Below are 15859 nucleotides of genomic sequence, written 5' to 3'. Positions count from 1 at the left end.
TTTAATCCCTACACTCGGAGGCAGGCAGGTCTCTGAGTTCATTAACATCTTGGTCTATAGACTGAGTGAGTTTCCATGACAGCCAGGACCACACAGAGAAACCCTATCTTGGAAGGGGGGAAAAAGCAATTCAGAGGCAAAAAACTTCAACTTTGTTGGTGGTGGTTTATTGTTTGGTTGGTTTGCATGGCTGCCTGCAAGGTGCAACTTTGCAGTGTCACTCTTAATTAACATCAATAGGACGTTTGACGACAGGGCCCGGCGGTGGTGGCGCACGCCTTTAATCCCAGCACTCGGAAGGCAGAGGCAGGGGCAGATGTCTAAGTTCAAGGCCAGCCTGGTCTACAAGAGATAGTTCCAGGACAGGAACCAAAAGCTATGGAGAAACCCTGTCTCGAAAATCAAAAAAAAAAAAAAGATTAAACAACAGATCATGGAGTCTGGAGAGATGACTCAGGTTTAGAGCACAGGCTGCTTTTCCAGAGGTCCTGAGTTCAATTCCCAGCAACCACGTGGTGGCGTGCAATCATCTAAAAGGAGATATGGTGCCTTCTTCTGGTCTAGCCTGCAGATACACATGTGGACAGAACACAGTAATATGTATGTGTATGTATACACACACATAATAAATAAAACTTTAAAAAATAAATAAAAATTAAATAGATCTTAATAGGATTTCACCATATTTTCCGTGGTTATTTTTTATGTTCTTAAATTATATATGATAGGGCATTATTATATCTCCATAGCCCTTAATTAGTTACATTTCCAGTTTCCTTGCTTTATGGCCTTGGTAACCTTTAAAAACAATTAAATTATTTGTATTTGTGTGCATATATTTGTGTACCTAGATGTATTGTGCATATGCATGTATCTGAGCAGGCTAGAAGAGGGTATTAGATCTCCTGGAATTATAATTACAGGCAGATGTAGGCTACCATGTGTGTGCTGGGAACTAAACCTGGGTCCTCTGCAAGAACAGCAATTGCTCTTAACCACTGAACCATCTCTCCAGGCCCTCTTCCCTTTTTAAAAATGTATGTGTATGGGTGTGTCCCCAGGATACCAGAAAAGACTGTTGGCTCCGCTGGAGTTGGAGATACAGGTGATTGTGAGCTGACTGGTGTGAATGCTGAGCACTGAACTCAGGTCCTCCTGAAGAAAAGAGCCACATCTGGCCCTTGGGCTTAGTAATTTAAAGAATGTGAACTGGTTATTTCATATAGTATTCTGTAGTTCAGTCAGGACTGATACTTTCTTGTATTAAGAATATCACAGAAGACAGCTAGCTATATTTTGTACTGTAGGGATCATGATGTTAACTCTTTACTTATGCAATATATTTCACAAAGTATTGATATAAGCTGAGAGTACCTTGGTAGGGTGTTGACCGTCAGTGTTTTTACCATGAAGTACTTTTGTTTTCATCTAATAATTTGAAATGATACAGATACCATTTTATATTTAAATTAGCTCTACAAATGGTACATTTACTTTAAAAGAGTTGGAGTTTTTTGCTAGTGAGATGACTCAGTGGGCAAAGGTCACCAAATCTGGACTCATTCCCTGGAACCCACATGGCGGAAGAGGAAGACTGATTGCTGTTAACTGTCCTGGTTCCACATAAATAAGTGAATGTAGTTTCTTTTTTTAAATAGCAGTTTTTCTGTAGCTCAGGTTCCCTCCAGGCGCTTCAGTAGTGTCCTCATTGTGCTGAGTAACTAAAGTGTGTACTTCTTTGTCTTTAACCCTTTACAGGTATTTGACTGGAATGGTCGACAAAAGGACACTTGAGAAATACGAACGAGAAGCTAAAGAAAAAAATAGAGAAACTTGGTATAGTAAACTTTTATGATACTAGAAACTCGGGGATCACCTGCCTCTGTTTCCCAAGTGCTTGGATTGAAGGGGTGTGCCAGCATGCCTGGCAAATGGGAAAAGTCCTAATTAGTATTAGACTCAAAAAGATTACAATGCATGTTTCGAAATAATTTATGTAGAATTATATAATTCTTACATAATGAAATAATACCAGAATTTTTCTTCATTTCTTTTTTTTTGTTATTTTGAGACAAAATTTCTCTGTGTAGCTCTGGCTGTCCTGGAACTCACTCTACACCAGACTAACATCAAACTCAAAACTCCCAAATGCTGAAATTAGAGGTGTGCACCACAACCGGTGCATATCAGTAGAGGAAGAATTATTTGGGCTTATAGTTCCAGAGGAATTAGAATCCATCATGGCTGGGAGGCATGGCAGCAGGCAGTCATGATGGCTGGAGCAAGCAAGCTGAGAGCAAACCTGAAGTGCAAGCCTGCCTTCAGTGACTTACCTTTTCCGACAAGACCACACCTTCTAGAACTCCTTAAACCTTACTGGCCAGATAGCCCATGCCCAAGACTTTGGGGATATTTCATTCAAACCACAACATTAATATTATGACTCGTCTTTGTTTTTTCTTTTCTCTGTCACCTCTTCTTTCTTAGAGGATTTTTGATATGTAGCTCAGGATAGTCTCAAATATTCACTGTGCTCCTGCCTCTCTCTTCCTGACACTAGAATTACAGATGTGCAATATCACACCCAGCATTTAAGTAATCTTTCTCCCTATGTTGTCAGTTTAGTGTTATGAATGTTTGCTTATAGACTTTCTGACTATGTATAAGCTCTGTTTGAATCATAACAATACATATTTAATTTTCCTGTTTTTATTTTACTAGTCTTCCTTATGACACAGATGAGTAGTGGATATGAAACTGGGTGTCACATTTTATTACATGCTTATTAGTAGAAGAATATAATGATAATCATGGTTTTTTTTTTTAATTCTTCCAGGTACTTGTCTTGGGCCTTAGACACAAACCAGGAAGAACGAGACAAGGGGAAAACAGTAGAAGTAGGCCGTGCCTATTTTGAAACTGAAAAGAAGCATTTTACAATTCTAGATGCTCCTGGCCATAAGAGTTTTGTCCCAAATATGATTGGTGGTGCCTCTCAAGCTGACTTGGCTGTACTGGTAAGAAAGACATTTCCATTCTGGGCTTTTTTTGAGGGTAGGCTCTGGGCATATTTATTAATTAGTAAATAGCCCGCGTGTATCTTCTCTTTTCCCATTGATAAGGCTTGAACCCATGGTGTTTGCATATTGCTGTACAAATACTCTACCACTGATTTGTGATACAGGGTCTTACCATGTAACTCTTAACTGGCCTGGAATTCAATATGTAGGCCAGGTGGGCCTCAAACTCAGAGATGTACTTGCCTCTGATGTATGGTGTGCTCCACAACCCGACTTCAATGTTTTGATCCACCCTCATAAAGTTGTAGTCATTATAACACTATACATAATTATAATAGTCATTTTTGTCACTCCTGTTTTCCCAGAACACATTATAATAATTTATTTGAAAAAAAAAAAAACTCCATAAAGGCCGGGCGGTGATGGCATACACCTTTGGTCCCAGCACTCAGGAAGCAGAGGCAAGTGAATTTCTGTGAGTTTGAGGACAGCTTGGTTTACAAGAGCTAGTTCCAGGACAGGCTCCAAAGCTACAGAGAAACCTTGTTTCAGGGAATGGGGGAGATTAAATATTTTCTCATTGCTATTATCTGTGTGTTTAAATTTAGTGGGGTTTTTTTTTTTATGCTAAGCCCACAAAGATTAAAATTAATGTTGTTTCTCCTTTCCTTCTTGCTAGGTAGTACATACTGTCCTCAAACTTACTATCCTCTCATCTCAGACTCTTAAATGCTAGGATTACAAGTATGCATCAGCATATACTCATTTTGGTTGTAGTATTAAGAGATTAAACCCCATGGGGCCTACAGAGATGGCTCAGTGACTAAGAGGACATACTGTTGTTGCAGAGAAGCTGAGGTGATTTTCAGCATCCATATCGAGTGGCTCACAATTGCCTGTAACTCAAGCTCCAAGAGTATCTGATGCTTCTGGCCTTAGCAGGCACCTACACATACACACAGAGAGAGATTGAGATTGAATTTGGAGCCCTGAAATTGCTAAACACATATTTTCTCACATCTTTAACCTAAAAAGAACATACTTGAACTGTTTGAGTTATATGCACATATCCTAGATTTAGGGAAGTTGAAGGGGTTAGTAAAAACCACTATGTTTGTTTTGTTACTTGCCATAGCACATGGAAATAGCTATTCCAACGAGCCATACCTGCTCAACTCCAAACTCTTAAGTCTTGAAGCCATTTGGACACATGCCCCATTTCCTTGGAAAGCTTTCTTTTCATGATTTCAGGTTTTTTGTTTTGTTTTTTGAAACAGGGTTTCTCTGTTTAACAGCTCTAGTTGTCCTGGAACTCACAATGCGGACTAGGCTGTCCTTGAACTCACAAGAGATCCACCTGCCTCTCCCTCTCAAGTACTGGGATTGAAGACATCCACCAGCCACCTAGCTGGAAGGCGTTCTTATAGAAGCTAAAAGTATACATGTTTTGCTGCTAGATTTGATGTGGGAGGAACCTGAATGTTTAAGAATAAATTACTGAATTTCTTGGAATAGGTAATCTCAGCCAGGAAAGGAGAGTTTGAAACTGGATTTGAAAAAGGAGGACAGACAAGAGAACATGCAATGTTGGCAAAGACAGCAGGTGTCAAACACTTAATTGTGCTTATTAATAAGATGGATGATCCGACAGTAAACTGGAGCAACGAGAGGTAAGCTTACATGCTTTAGTGACTTTTTACAGACATGTTGGTGAAGAAATGGATGTTTTTGTTATTGTTTGCATTGTTTCTTCCGGTTTTTTCTAAGCTTTAATTTGTTTACTGATGAAACTACTACTCAGCATAATTGTGTTATTTCTAAATATTCTTAGATATGAAGAATGTAAAGAAAAACTAGTACCGTTTTTGAAAAAAGTTGGCTTCAATCCCAAAAAGGACATTCATTTTATGCCCTGCTCAGGACTGACGGGAGCAAATCTGAAAGAGCAATCAGATTTCTGTCCTTGGTACATGTGAGTAACCTTTTACTACTTTTTCTAAAAGGAGATGGGCATATCTAAAAGAAATTGAAATATATTTTGGCTGTAGTCTTGGTTTTAAAAAATACCAGGACCTTTGCCTTTTAAAACATTTATATGGTTTTTTTTATGTGTGTGTCTGTTGTATGCTATATGTGTAATATGAAGATGTTCTTTGCCCATGTTTACATGTGGACAGGCCAGAGGTTGAAACCAGGTGTTTTAAGAGTTTTTCATCGAACCTGAAATTACCTGATTTGGTTCGGGCCCTGGGACCAGCCTGTCTCCTCCCCAGTGCTGATTACAGACGCATGCCACCACCTGGCTGTTCCATTGGTCCTGGTGTTTGCATAGCAGGCAGTCTACTCACTGAGCCGTCTCCCTGGCCCTATTTGGTTTTTTGTTTTGTTGTTGTTGTTTTGGGATTTTTTGAGTCATGTGAGTTCTTTATTATTATTATTATTATTATTTGTTTGTTTGTTTTTTGAGACAGAGTTTCTCTGTGTAGACCTCCTAACTATCCTGGAACTCACTTTAGACCAGTCCCATCTTTTAACTCCTAGAGAGATCTTCCTGCCTCTGCCTTCTGAGTGCTGGGATTAAAGACGTGGACCACCACTGCCAGGCTTTTGTATGAGTTCTTTATGGGGTCTTCGGCCTATAACTTAAGCCAATAGGTTTCTTGCCTTATAAGCATGAGGACCCTGAGTTCAATTTCCCAGTGCCCATCACTCAAACATAGAAAAAACCCCAACAGGTTTCTTATGTACAAGTCCCTTACTAGGTAATTAATCAACATGTACTTTTCCCATTCCATATTAAGGTCATTCTTGCCTTCCCCTTCTTTCATCCCTAGTTGTTTGTGTTGGGTAGAATCCAGAGGCCTGCCCCACTGAGCATGTTCTGCATCACTGACCTGTCCTCGGCCCTCCATTGCTGTTTTTACTGTGGGAGTGTAGGTGCACATGTGCTACGGTCGCTAGGTGGAGGGCAGAAGACAGCTGTTAAGGTTGCTCCTCACCCTCTTTTCTGCTCTTCACCCTACTCCATGATCTTCCATGCGACTCCTGTCTCTGCTTCCCATCTTCTCCTAGCAGTCCTAGAATTACAGATGTGAGTCACCAAATCTGTTTTGTAAAACATAGCTAGTGAAATGGCACAGCAGCACATTATGGTGCCTGCTGCCAAGACTGGTGGTGTGGTTCACTCCCTGAAACCCATGTGATAGGAGGAGAGAGCAAACGTCTGCGAGTCCTCTGAAACGTCAGCTGGTCCCAGGTTACAGAGATTTAGCTTTACAGAAGGGGGAGAGGCCAGTTTAGTTTCTAGGTAACGAAGTGTTGATTTTAGGTTTTCAGGGCTGGAGATGGCTCATCAGGTAAGAGCACTCGAAATTGATTCCTAGCACCTACATGATTGCTTGTACTTCAATTCCAGGGTCTCTGACGCTCTCTTCTCACCTCCTGATAGATAGTAGGCATGCACACATAGACAAAGCAATACACATAAGAAAAAATAAATCTAAATTTAAAAGAAACTTTTTTCTTTTTATATTTAGTTTTCAGTTTTTTTTTTTTTTTTGCATAAGGTTTATGGTATTTAGCTAGGTATATTTGCTTTGGTGTGGGCATTCCATTATTCTGGTATAATTTCTGTGTTGTATTATCATCTTCATTAGAAATCAGGTGGCCATAAATGGTGTTTGCTTGTTTGTTTTTCCCTCAGTTCTCTTGTGTTCAACTGTTTATCTTAAGACTGCACAGTCTTGCTTGTAGAACTTTGAAATTGTCCAGAAAAACTTTGGTTTTCTTTCTTTTTTTGGCTATTGTGAATCTCTTCCACACAAATGGTTCAAATTAGTTTATAATTACTGCAAAACAAGCAGTCTTTCTAGGCAGTGTTGCCTTATGGAATCCTGATCTGATAAGGATTAAACTTCACAGTCCATAAATTAGGAAATAGAGAGTTGGGCGTTGTGGTGCATGCCTGTAATGCCAGCACTTGAGAACCGCGGCAAGAGGATTGATTGAGTTTGAGGCAAGTCTGGAAGATATAGCAAAGTCCTGTGTCCTCATCCTTGTGTAGGTAAGAGTATATAATGCAGGCTGTCACAAGTCACTTTTTGCTAGACTTAGCATAAATTCATGGGGAAGCTAGGCCAGCATGGCTCAGCAGGTTAAGGTGCTGGCCACCAACCCTGATGACTTGAGGTCTTTCTCCAGAGCTCAGATCACTAAAGGCGAGAACTGACGCCTGCAAACTGTCCTCTGACTTCTGTGTGCACATACTCACACATAAACAAACACAGTAAGTCAGTTAATAAACATCCAGCGTGTTTGTAGTTTTTCATTTTGTTGTGTTCTGTTTTGAGACAAGAATCTCACTATGTAGACTCATTTAGTCTGGAACTTAATAACCTCTTGTCTGAACCTCCCAAGTGCTGGGATTACAGGGTTGTATCACCATATCTGACCTAGGAAGCTTTTAAAAGTAAGGTATTTTGTTTTATTTTAGTTTTCTGAGGTGTTAAGTTTCATGAAATATAAAGAAAAATAAAATGTTATATATAACCATTTATTATTTAAATTACAATACTATAACTTAGATTTTTAAAAATTATGTTAACTTTCTTTAATAAATATTGTTCTATTCTCAGTGGATTACCATTTATTCCATATCTGGATAATTTGCCAAACTTCAATAGATCAGTTGATGGACCAATCAGGCTGCCAATTGTCGATAAGTACAAGGTACCTCAAATATTAAAGTTACTGGATTTCAGGGGAGTTGAAATCATTGTGTTTTGTTGTAAGTTAGAAAAAAAATATCTTAATAATGTTTATTAGCTTTTAAGTGTTTGCTTATAGAAGGCCATGATTTACTCAAACTTTTTACATTAAAAGTTGTAGCTATTGTTAAGTAGCCTTCCAAGAATAGTACACTAAATTATAATAGTACCAGTACATGAGGGCTTATGTTGTCGGTATGCACTTTGTTGGGTGTGGTGGTGCATGCTTTTATTCTCTAATCTCAGCACTTGGGAGGCGGAGACAGATGGATCTTTTTAACTCAGGGCCAGCCTGGTCTACATGGCAAATTCCAGGTTAGCCAGGGCTACATAATGAGACCCTGTCTCAAATAACAACTCCACATCTCAGACCCCACAAAAAAATCGACTTCGTTGATTTCAATTGAATTTCCAACTTTGTTTTTTAGGTAATTTGTTTTGCAATACAGGGCCTTGAACTTAGGGCCTTGTGCACACCAGGCAAGCTGTCTGCCACTGAGCTACATCCCAAGCCCTCAACTTAATCTTTAAACTCTGACAGTAACAATTCATGTAATGTTTTACCTACTTTTAAGCCTTTTGTCCCTCAATTAACTCCACTCTAAAGCTTACAAACAAATAAGTTTCTAAATTTATACAAACAGTTCGATCTTCCAACATAAAATTCTATGCTGTTTTCTGTATGAAGCTTTCTTTTGCACGTTAGCCATTCCTTGTTATTGATATAATTGTACTAAGGCCTAAGATACAAATTATTATGGAGTATTTATTACCTCCTTTATGTTTAAGAATAATCATAGGGGCTGGCGAGATGGCTCAATGGTGAGAGCATTGACTGCTCTTCCAAATGACATGGCTTCCCTTCCCAGCACCCACATGGCAGCTCACAACTGTTACTCCAGGATCCAACACCCTCACACAGGCATACATGCAGGCAAGACACCAATGCTCATTAAATAAAAACAAATAAATTATATAAAAAGAAAAAAGGTTATACTTTCAAAAATGAATAATCATAAGCATTCGATCAGTTATTAGCTAAAGACTTTCCTTGGTAGATTTCACCTGCTATAATCAGGAATAAAAGTCTGAATGTTTTTTAATTATTTTATTCTAAATTTGATTAGGATATGGGGACTGTGGTCCTGGGAAAGCTGGAATCTGGATCTATCTGTAAAGGCCAGCAGCTTGTGATGATGCCCAACAAGGTGAGAATTCAGTGTGTGTCTTCTAGAGTCGCTCTTGGAAGCAATGTCTCAAAAACAGAAACGTTTCAGTCATATTTTATACATAGTAATTATTTTGTTAATGCTCAGTGTGAAATAGAAGAACAGATTTGTTTTTGTATTCAGTGACAATTGAAGCACGTTAGAACTAGAAGGAGCAACAGGAAAGTTTGAAACTATCAATCTGTCCCATTATCAACGTGGGCAAATAACTAAGAGATTTGGAGTGGCTGAGTAACTGCTGACAGGACCGATTATCAAGAGAGCCATGGAAGAAAACTCAGGTTCAGTTCTGGTGTGTCTCTGTCTGCATTGTTTTGATGCCACAAAATACTATGTCCAAGACTATATTTGCAGGGAGATCTTTTGGGGTTTTGTTTGTTTTGTTGTTAAACATACTCATCCCCCAAGGTAAGGATCTTGACCTTGGCCAATCAGGCATTTCTTCATCACTGAGCTAAATACCCAGCTCCCCAAGGTCATTCATACTAGGTAATAGGATTTGAGAACAGTTTGAAGAACTTAAAAAAAAAACTAACTTGGGTGTGGTGGTACTCGCCTTTAATCCCCATACTCATGAGGCAGATGTGTTCGAGACCAGCCACAAAGGGAGTTCTAGAACAGCCAGGATACACAAAGAAAGGGTCTTGAAAAAAACAATTAAAAAAAAATTAAGGTCTGGCAGGGTGGCTCGGTGGGTAAAAGGCTCGGCCCTTGCTTCCTAAGAACCCTTGTTAAGGAGAAAGGAGAAAAACTACAAAGTTGTCCTCTGCCCTTCTCCATATGTGCTCCATGGCTCTCACCACACATGCGCACACACCACAATGATAAACAAACAAAAATCTTTGCTTGTGAGTTTAAAGTAGAGTCGATGATTTCTACTTGGAGGTATTATAAAAGAAAAGATAACTCCGTCAATGACATTTAGGACATTAGCAGTTCTGCTATGGTGACCATTGCAGCACATGACTGTCTGGTTCCTTTCTCATGAGGAAATCTTTCACTCATTAAACAATGTGCTTTTCAAAAGACATTTGCTTGTTTTATTTTGTATATTAATGTTTGGCCTGCATCTGTGCAGCGTGTACACCTGGTGCCCAAGAGCCAGCAGAGAGCATTGGGTCTGCTATAACTGGCGTTATATACAGACAGTTGTGAGCCATCAGTTGGTGCTGGGAATTGTTCATGGGGCCTTTGTAAGAGCAGCAAGTGCCCTTAACAACTGCCCTTAACAGTCTTTCCAGTCCCAACAATATGCTTTCAAAATTCACTTGTTAAAATAACTGAGAAACATATCCTTATTTCAGGATTGGCCTGCTGTGGTAAATAAGTTTTTAAAAGTTTTTAATTATAAAATTTACCTGAAATGAAATCAAGTATTAAGTTTGGTATTTGTCTAAGTCTCCTGTGGCTGTGATTAAATACCCTGAGAAAAGCAAATCAAGGGAGGGGCTGGGGAGATGAGTCAAGCAGCTCAAAGCGACCTCTAATTCCAGCTCCAGGGGATCCTGTGCCCTCTTCTGGCCTCCACAGACATTGCATGCACAACATTCTACACACAGAGATAAGCATACACCTGTACATAAATAAAAGTAACTTTTTTCTTTTTAAAGCAAATCAAGGGGGTGGGAGAGATGGTACAGCAGTTGAGAGCACTTGTTGATTTTGTAGAGGATCTGTATTTAGTGTCTAAACACCCACACTGTGCTTCCCGACAAACATAATTCCAGTTCCAGGAGATCTGATGCTGTCACTTCTGACCTTTGAGGGCACCAGTCGGGCACATACAGAACATACATAAAATGTTTGTTTGTTTGTTTGTTCGAGAGAGAAGCAACTCAAGGGAATAAGGTTTTGTTTCAGCTCTTAGGCAGGAGAGTCAAGGCTACAAAAGTTTTAAGCAGCTGGTCCCATGATCTACAATCAGGAAGAGGGATAAGTCACTAGTGTCAGCTCCCATTCTCCATTCTATACTGTAGGCCCCCAGTTCAGGGAGTGGTCCCAGCCAGGAACAGTAAAGATGGTTCTTCCCACATGAGTTAACTATGGTGATTCTATACAAGCATAATCCCTCCCTGGTGTGCCCGGGCATTAGCCTCTCAGTGATTCCAGATCACTAACAATTACAGTGTTGTCGTTTTGAAAATGAGGTTTGCTCTGGATTCTATTTAGAAGTTATTAAAATGTGATATTAAAAAATAATAAGTTATGACAGTTGCAACTAATCTCTGAGATTGAGCCCCTTTTCTTTCCCTCTCAATTTTTATTTTGGCATGTGAATTTGTAGCTTCTTAACAAATGAACATTGAGGTGATTTTATGTCCATAATCCAGTTCATGTATCAGAAAGCCTCCAACTTTGTTTCTTTTTAAGCACAATGTGGAAGTTCTTGGAATACTTTCTGATGATGTAGAAACAGATTCTGTAGCTCCAGGTGAAAACCTCAAAATCAGACTGAAAGGGATTGAAGAAGAGGAGATTCTTCCAGGATTCATCCTTTGTGATCTTAATAATCTCTGTCATTCTGGACGTACATTTGATGCCCAGGTAAATAAGTTACTGCAATCATCTTCGTGGTTGATATAACCTAAGTGGTTAGAATTTCAGTGCCTTTTGTCCTATTTGTGACATTCCACATAACCAGTATCAGAGGAACTGAAACATTCAAACTCATTTGTACATCGCAACCATATTATCTTGAAATTTCTAGATGCTATAAAGAATTTATTAGATGGTATTTTTTGTGAATTCCATTTACTCTTTGGTTTATAGGTAAAGTTACAGTATTATTGACTTTGTAAAGGCAGACAGTGATACATCATCAATAATGTTTAGTTTGGAATGTCCTTGATTGTGACTGCAGCATAGTTGTTTGCTACTCCGGGACGGTATGTTTTCAGACGTGGGCCAAACGGACATTTAATCTGACCTTCTTATGAGAGTGACAGCAAACCACTGTTACCATCACAGAACTCTTGGAGTACTATTAAACTGGGCCTGGAGCACAGTGGTTAAGAGTTCTTGCTGCTGTCACAGAGTACATGGGTTCAGTTCCAAGTACCGGCAGGTTACAATGCCTGTAACTCCAGTTCCAAGGGATCCAGAACCCTTGTCTGCCCTCTTCAAGCAGCAAGCATGTGTGCACATGGTAAACAGACAGATATCCAGGCAAACACTCATACACATAAATAAATGTTAACCCTTCTCCTGAAAAGTATGACTAAGGTTTTTTTTTGTTTTGTTTTGTTTTTGTTTTTTTAATGCCAAGTATATTTACTTGTTTACTAACTGGCCTTGGTTATTGGATAAGAAAAATGGATACACTGTGAAGTTCACATCTGGGTAATTTGTGGGAGGTAATTTGTTACATTAGTTCCATGGGTAGTATATACTGAAGGCTTCTCAGAGCCCGCCTGATAAACCAGGCACTTCCCAATTTCTGTACAGTGGAATGTTTGAGGGTGAGCCTTGGTTGGGCAACTTGGGCTATCCTGTCAACAAAAGAAAAAGGTATAACACATATTAAAAGTTAGTGATTCCTGTTGCTTCTTGGAATATCATACCTTTAGAACAATTATGATAAATTGTGGGGTTTTGTTTGTGTTTCTGACTTGACAGATAGTGATCATAGAGCACAAGTCCATCATCTGCCCAGGGTACAATGCGGTGCTGCATATTCATACCTGTATCGAGGAGGTCGAGATAACAGTGAGTTTGGGTTTTCAGGGTAGCTGGCTTGCTTAATTTTTCAGAATATTGTATCTTGATCATTTCTGATCAAGGTACATACGTACTTTTTCTGTGGTGGGGAGGATGGGTGTGTCGTGCTACATGGGTAGAAGTTAGGGACAACTTTCTGGAGTTAGTCTCTAATTTAATTTACTTCTGCTTTGAGAATTAGACTCAGGTCAAGAGACTTATCTGGCAAGTACCTCTGCCTGAAAAGCTATCTTGCTACCTTTCTTGTTTGTTTGGTTTTTGAGACAGTTTTGCTAAGTAACAGCTCTGGCTGTCCAGAAACTCGTAGACCAGGCTGGCCTCAAACTCAGAGATGCCTCTGCCTCCGCCTCCCGAGTGCTACAATTAAAGACATGCACCACCACTGCTTGGCTTGTTTTTGTTGTTTTAAGACAGGGTCTCAGTACTAGCTTAGGCTGGCTTATCACTCATGATCCTACCTTGGCTTCTCAAGTATTAGGATTACAGGTATTTAATACCTTGCCCAAGTTACATTTTATTCTTAGAGTTACTTATATTTAACATTTAAATTTTTTTCTTATCCTTTTTTTTTTTTTAATTGACTAGGCCTTAATCTGCTTGGTAGATAAAAAATCAGGAGAAAAAAGTAAGACTCGACCTCGTTTTGTGAAACAAGATCAAGTATGCATCGCGCGTTTGAGGACAGCAGGGACCATCTGTCTGGAGACCTTTAAAGACTTCCCTCAGATGGGACGCTTTACCTTACGAGATGAGGGTAAGAGGTTTTCAGTGTCTCTTGATGTTAGACTTCAGTAGATAGCATGGTCTGAGCACTGTCCATATTATAGCAGATTAAAAAAATCCAGATTTCTGTTCCATAATAGTCATATGTGATAAGTATACTGAGTTGAATATATTAAACAACAAATGGAATTACCATATAGTACCAGTAATGTTGTATGTAGACTTAATTTTAATATCTTATACTAGTGCACTCAGAAAAAATTGAATTTACTAAGACATTTTTATAATGAAGACTTGTGTAATAAATAAGGGTTATATGACGATCTTTTGTTACTTTAATATGTAATTCATATCCCCTTTCTCCCTCCCTTTGGTTGATACATAATAACTGTAGTTCTCGTCTAACAGTCTCAAAATCCTTGTATAAAAACAAAATTATGTTTTGTAATGTTTTTTTTAAGATGATGTCTCTTATAGTCTACTGGGAATCAAAGACAACACTTCTGACATTTGAGGCCGCAGTCTATAGGCCGAACTGTATCCCCAGCACTGTGTGTTGTTTGAGACTGGGTCTCATAGTGGAGCCTAGGTTGGCCTCCAACTCATTGCAGTCCTTGGCCTCCTGAGTGCTGGGATTACAAATGTGAATTCCCATGTCTGGCAACTAGAAAACTATATAAAACTTTGTGGTTCAACAGAAATACAGATAACTGTTTAACATGGTAGTGTCCGATATTGTTACGCCATGGTAGAGAAAACAGTATAAAAACTGTTCGTTTTTTTTGTTGTTGTTGTTGTTTTGTTTGTTTGTTTGTTTTTACCTTTTTCCCCAAAGCTTGACTGGGTCATGGTTTCACTTTAAACACCTTATCCACCAAATTTGTTGATAGTGACATTTTTTTTTTAAATATTCTTTCTGCGAGTATGCCTGAAGGCCAGAAGAGGGCACCAGACCTCATTACAGATGGTTGTGAGCCACCATGTGGTTGCTGGGAATTGAACTCAGGACCTTTGGAAGAGCAGGCAATGCTCTTAACCACTGAGCCATCTCTCCAGCCCCCGATAGTGACATTTGTTATACTTAATAGTTTAGCAGGATTTTTTTTTTTTTGAGGCGTCATTTCTATGGAAAGCCCAGCCAGCCTTGAACTCAAGAACCCAAGTGCTAGGACTACAGCCATTTGTGCTGTGCACCCAGCTCGAAATAATTTTAGTTGGCCTTAGAGCCTGATGGAGTGTGGATAGAAGAAAGAAATTAAGGAAGATAACGTAGCTTTTAGGTTTCCGAGACCCGTGGGTTCATACTTATACTTACATCCCCTTCATCTCTTGGAAGAGTCTTTTCTGTGAATTGTACGCTTAGAGACAGGGTTAGCTTTTTAATAGCTATACAGATACATGTGAGGCATTATGTTTTGTTTCATTAGCAGATCTTAAGTTTAGCCATGTTGTTGGATGACTGTACTTCATTAATTTTTATCATTAAACGGTATTCTGTTGTATGGATGCCACTTCCCAGTCGGACTCATTTGAAATTACCTAACCAGATATCCTGGTTTGGGTGAGTAAAGCTATTAAGTCAGGAATTTGCACAATGACAAAGTTTTCTTTAGGTTAGAGAACCTTAGTACATTCCATAAACTCACTGAAAGTACTGAAAGGTATATTTTTTGTTTTGTTTTTTTCAAAATTTCATTTCTAGGTAAGACCATTGCAATTGGAAAAGTTCTGAAACTGGTTCCAGAGAAAGACTAAGCATTTTCCTGATGACCCTGCACAATACTGTGAGGAATATTGACTGCAAAAGCCTATTCACACCGCCTTCTCTTATTTTCTGCCCATTGACAAACCTCTCCCCATATTTTGCAAAGAAAATTCACAGCAAAAGTCCACATTATGTCAGCTTTCTCATATTGAGAGCTCTGCTATGCCACTGTTGAATTTTCCCCAAGATTTTGCCCCTTTCAAACTTTGCTTCTTTGGACAGATTTGGCAATAGCTTTGTAAGTGATGTGGACATAATTGCCTACAATAATGAAAACCTACAGGAATTTTTATTTTTCATTTTCCCCTTAGGCATAGTTAGTCTTCCCCCTCCCCCCCCCAGGCAGATCATTCTGAGTGTGCGAGTGTGTGTGCACATGTTAAAAAGACAACTACCATGTTAATAAAATATTCAATTTGAAACCGTTTTCGGTATTTGAATTGCTTTGGAATACTGTTTTTTTATCTCAATGTAACATTGTTGCATTAGCTTTTTAACTGCCAAGTAATTGAATACATTTTATTACTTGGATTTTTCTAAACTCTTCTTACCCACTCACTTTAAATGGGGCATTTACAAACACTGTTCAAGTTTGTATTAAAGGAAAGAATTTGTTGTTTGATTCCTTATTTTGATGGT

The 15859-nt window shown here is 39.0% G+C and overlaps 1 protein-coding gene across 2 annotated transcripts in view; it reads left to right on the top strand.

The window, feature by feature from the left end:
* Nucleotides 1–15647, top strand: part of Gspt1 (G1 to S phase transition 1) — a 34569-nt gene extending 18922 nt beyond the window's left edge. For both annotated transcript variants that reach the window (XM_075942058.1, XM_075942059.1), the window contains exons 6-15: nt 1759–1836; nt 2837–3017; nt 4536–4690; nt 4852–4992; nt 7655–7748; nt 8914–8994; nt 11386–11559; nt 12631–12720; nt 13318–13486; nt 15158–15647. In XM_075942058.1, coding sequence (XP_075798173.1) covers nt 1759–1836; nt 2837–3017; nt 4536–4690; nt 4852–4992; nt 7655–7748; nt 8914–8994; nt 11386–11559; nt 12631–12720; nt 13318–13486; nt 15158–15210 — 1216 coding nt within the window. In that variant the 3' untranslated portion in view covers nt 15211–15647. The remainder of the gene's footprint in view (nt 1–1758; nt 1837–2836; nt 3018–4535; nt 4691–4851; nt 4993–7654; nt 7749–8913; nt 8995–11385; nt 11560–12630; nt 12721–13317; nt 13487–15157) is intronic.
* Nucleotides 15648–15859: the final 212 nt, after the last annotated feature.

The sequence above is a fragment of the Microtus pennsylvanicus genome, chromosome 11, assembly GCF_037038515.1.
Source record: "Microtus pennsylvanicus isolate mMicPen1 chromosome 11, mMicPen1.hap1, whole genome shotgun sequence".
NCBI classification, from domain to species: domain Eukaryota; kingdom Metazoa; phylum Chordata; class Mammalia; order Rodentia; family Cricetidae; genus Microtus; species Microtus pennsylvanicus.
The sequence above is the reverse complement of the archived record's forward strand: the minus strand, read 5'-3'. Positions and strand labels throughout refer to the sequence as shown.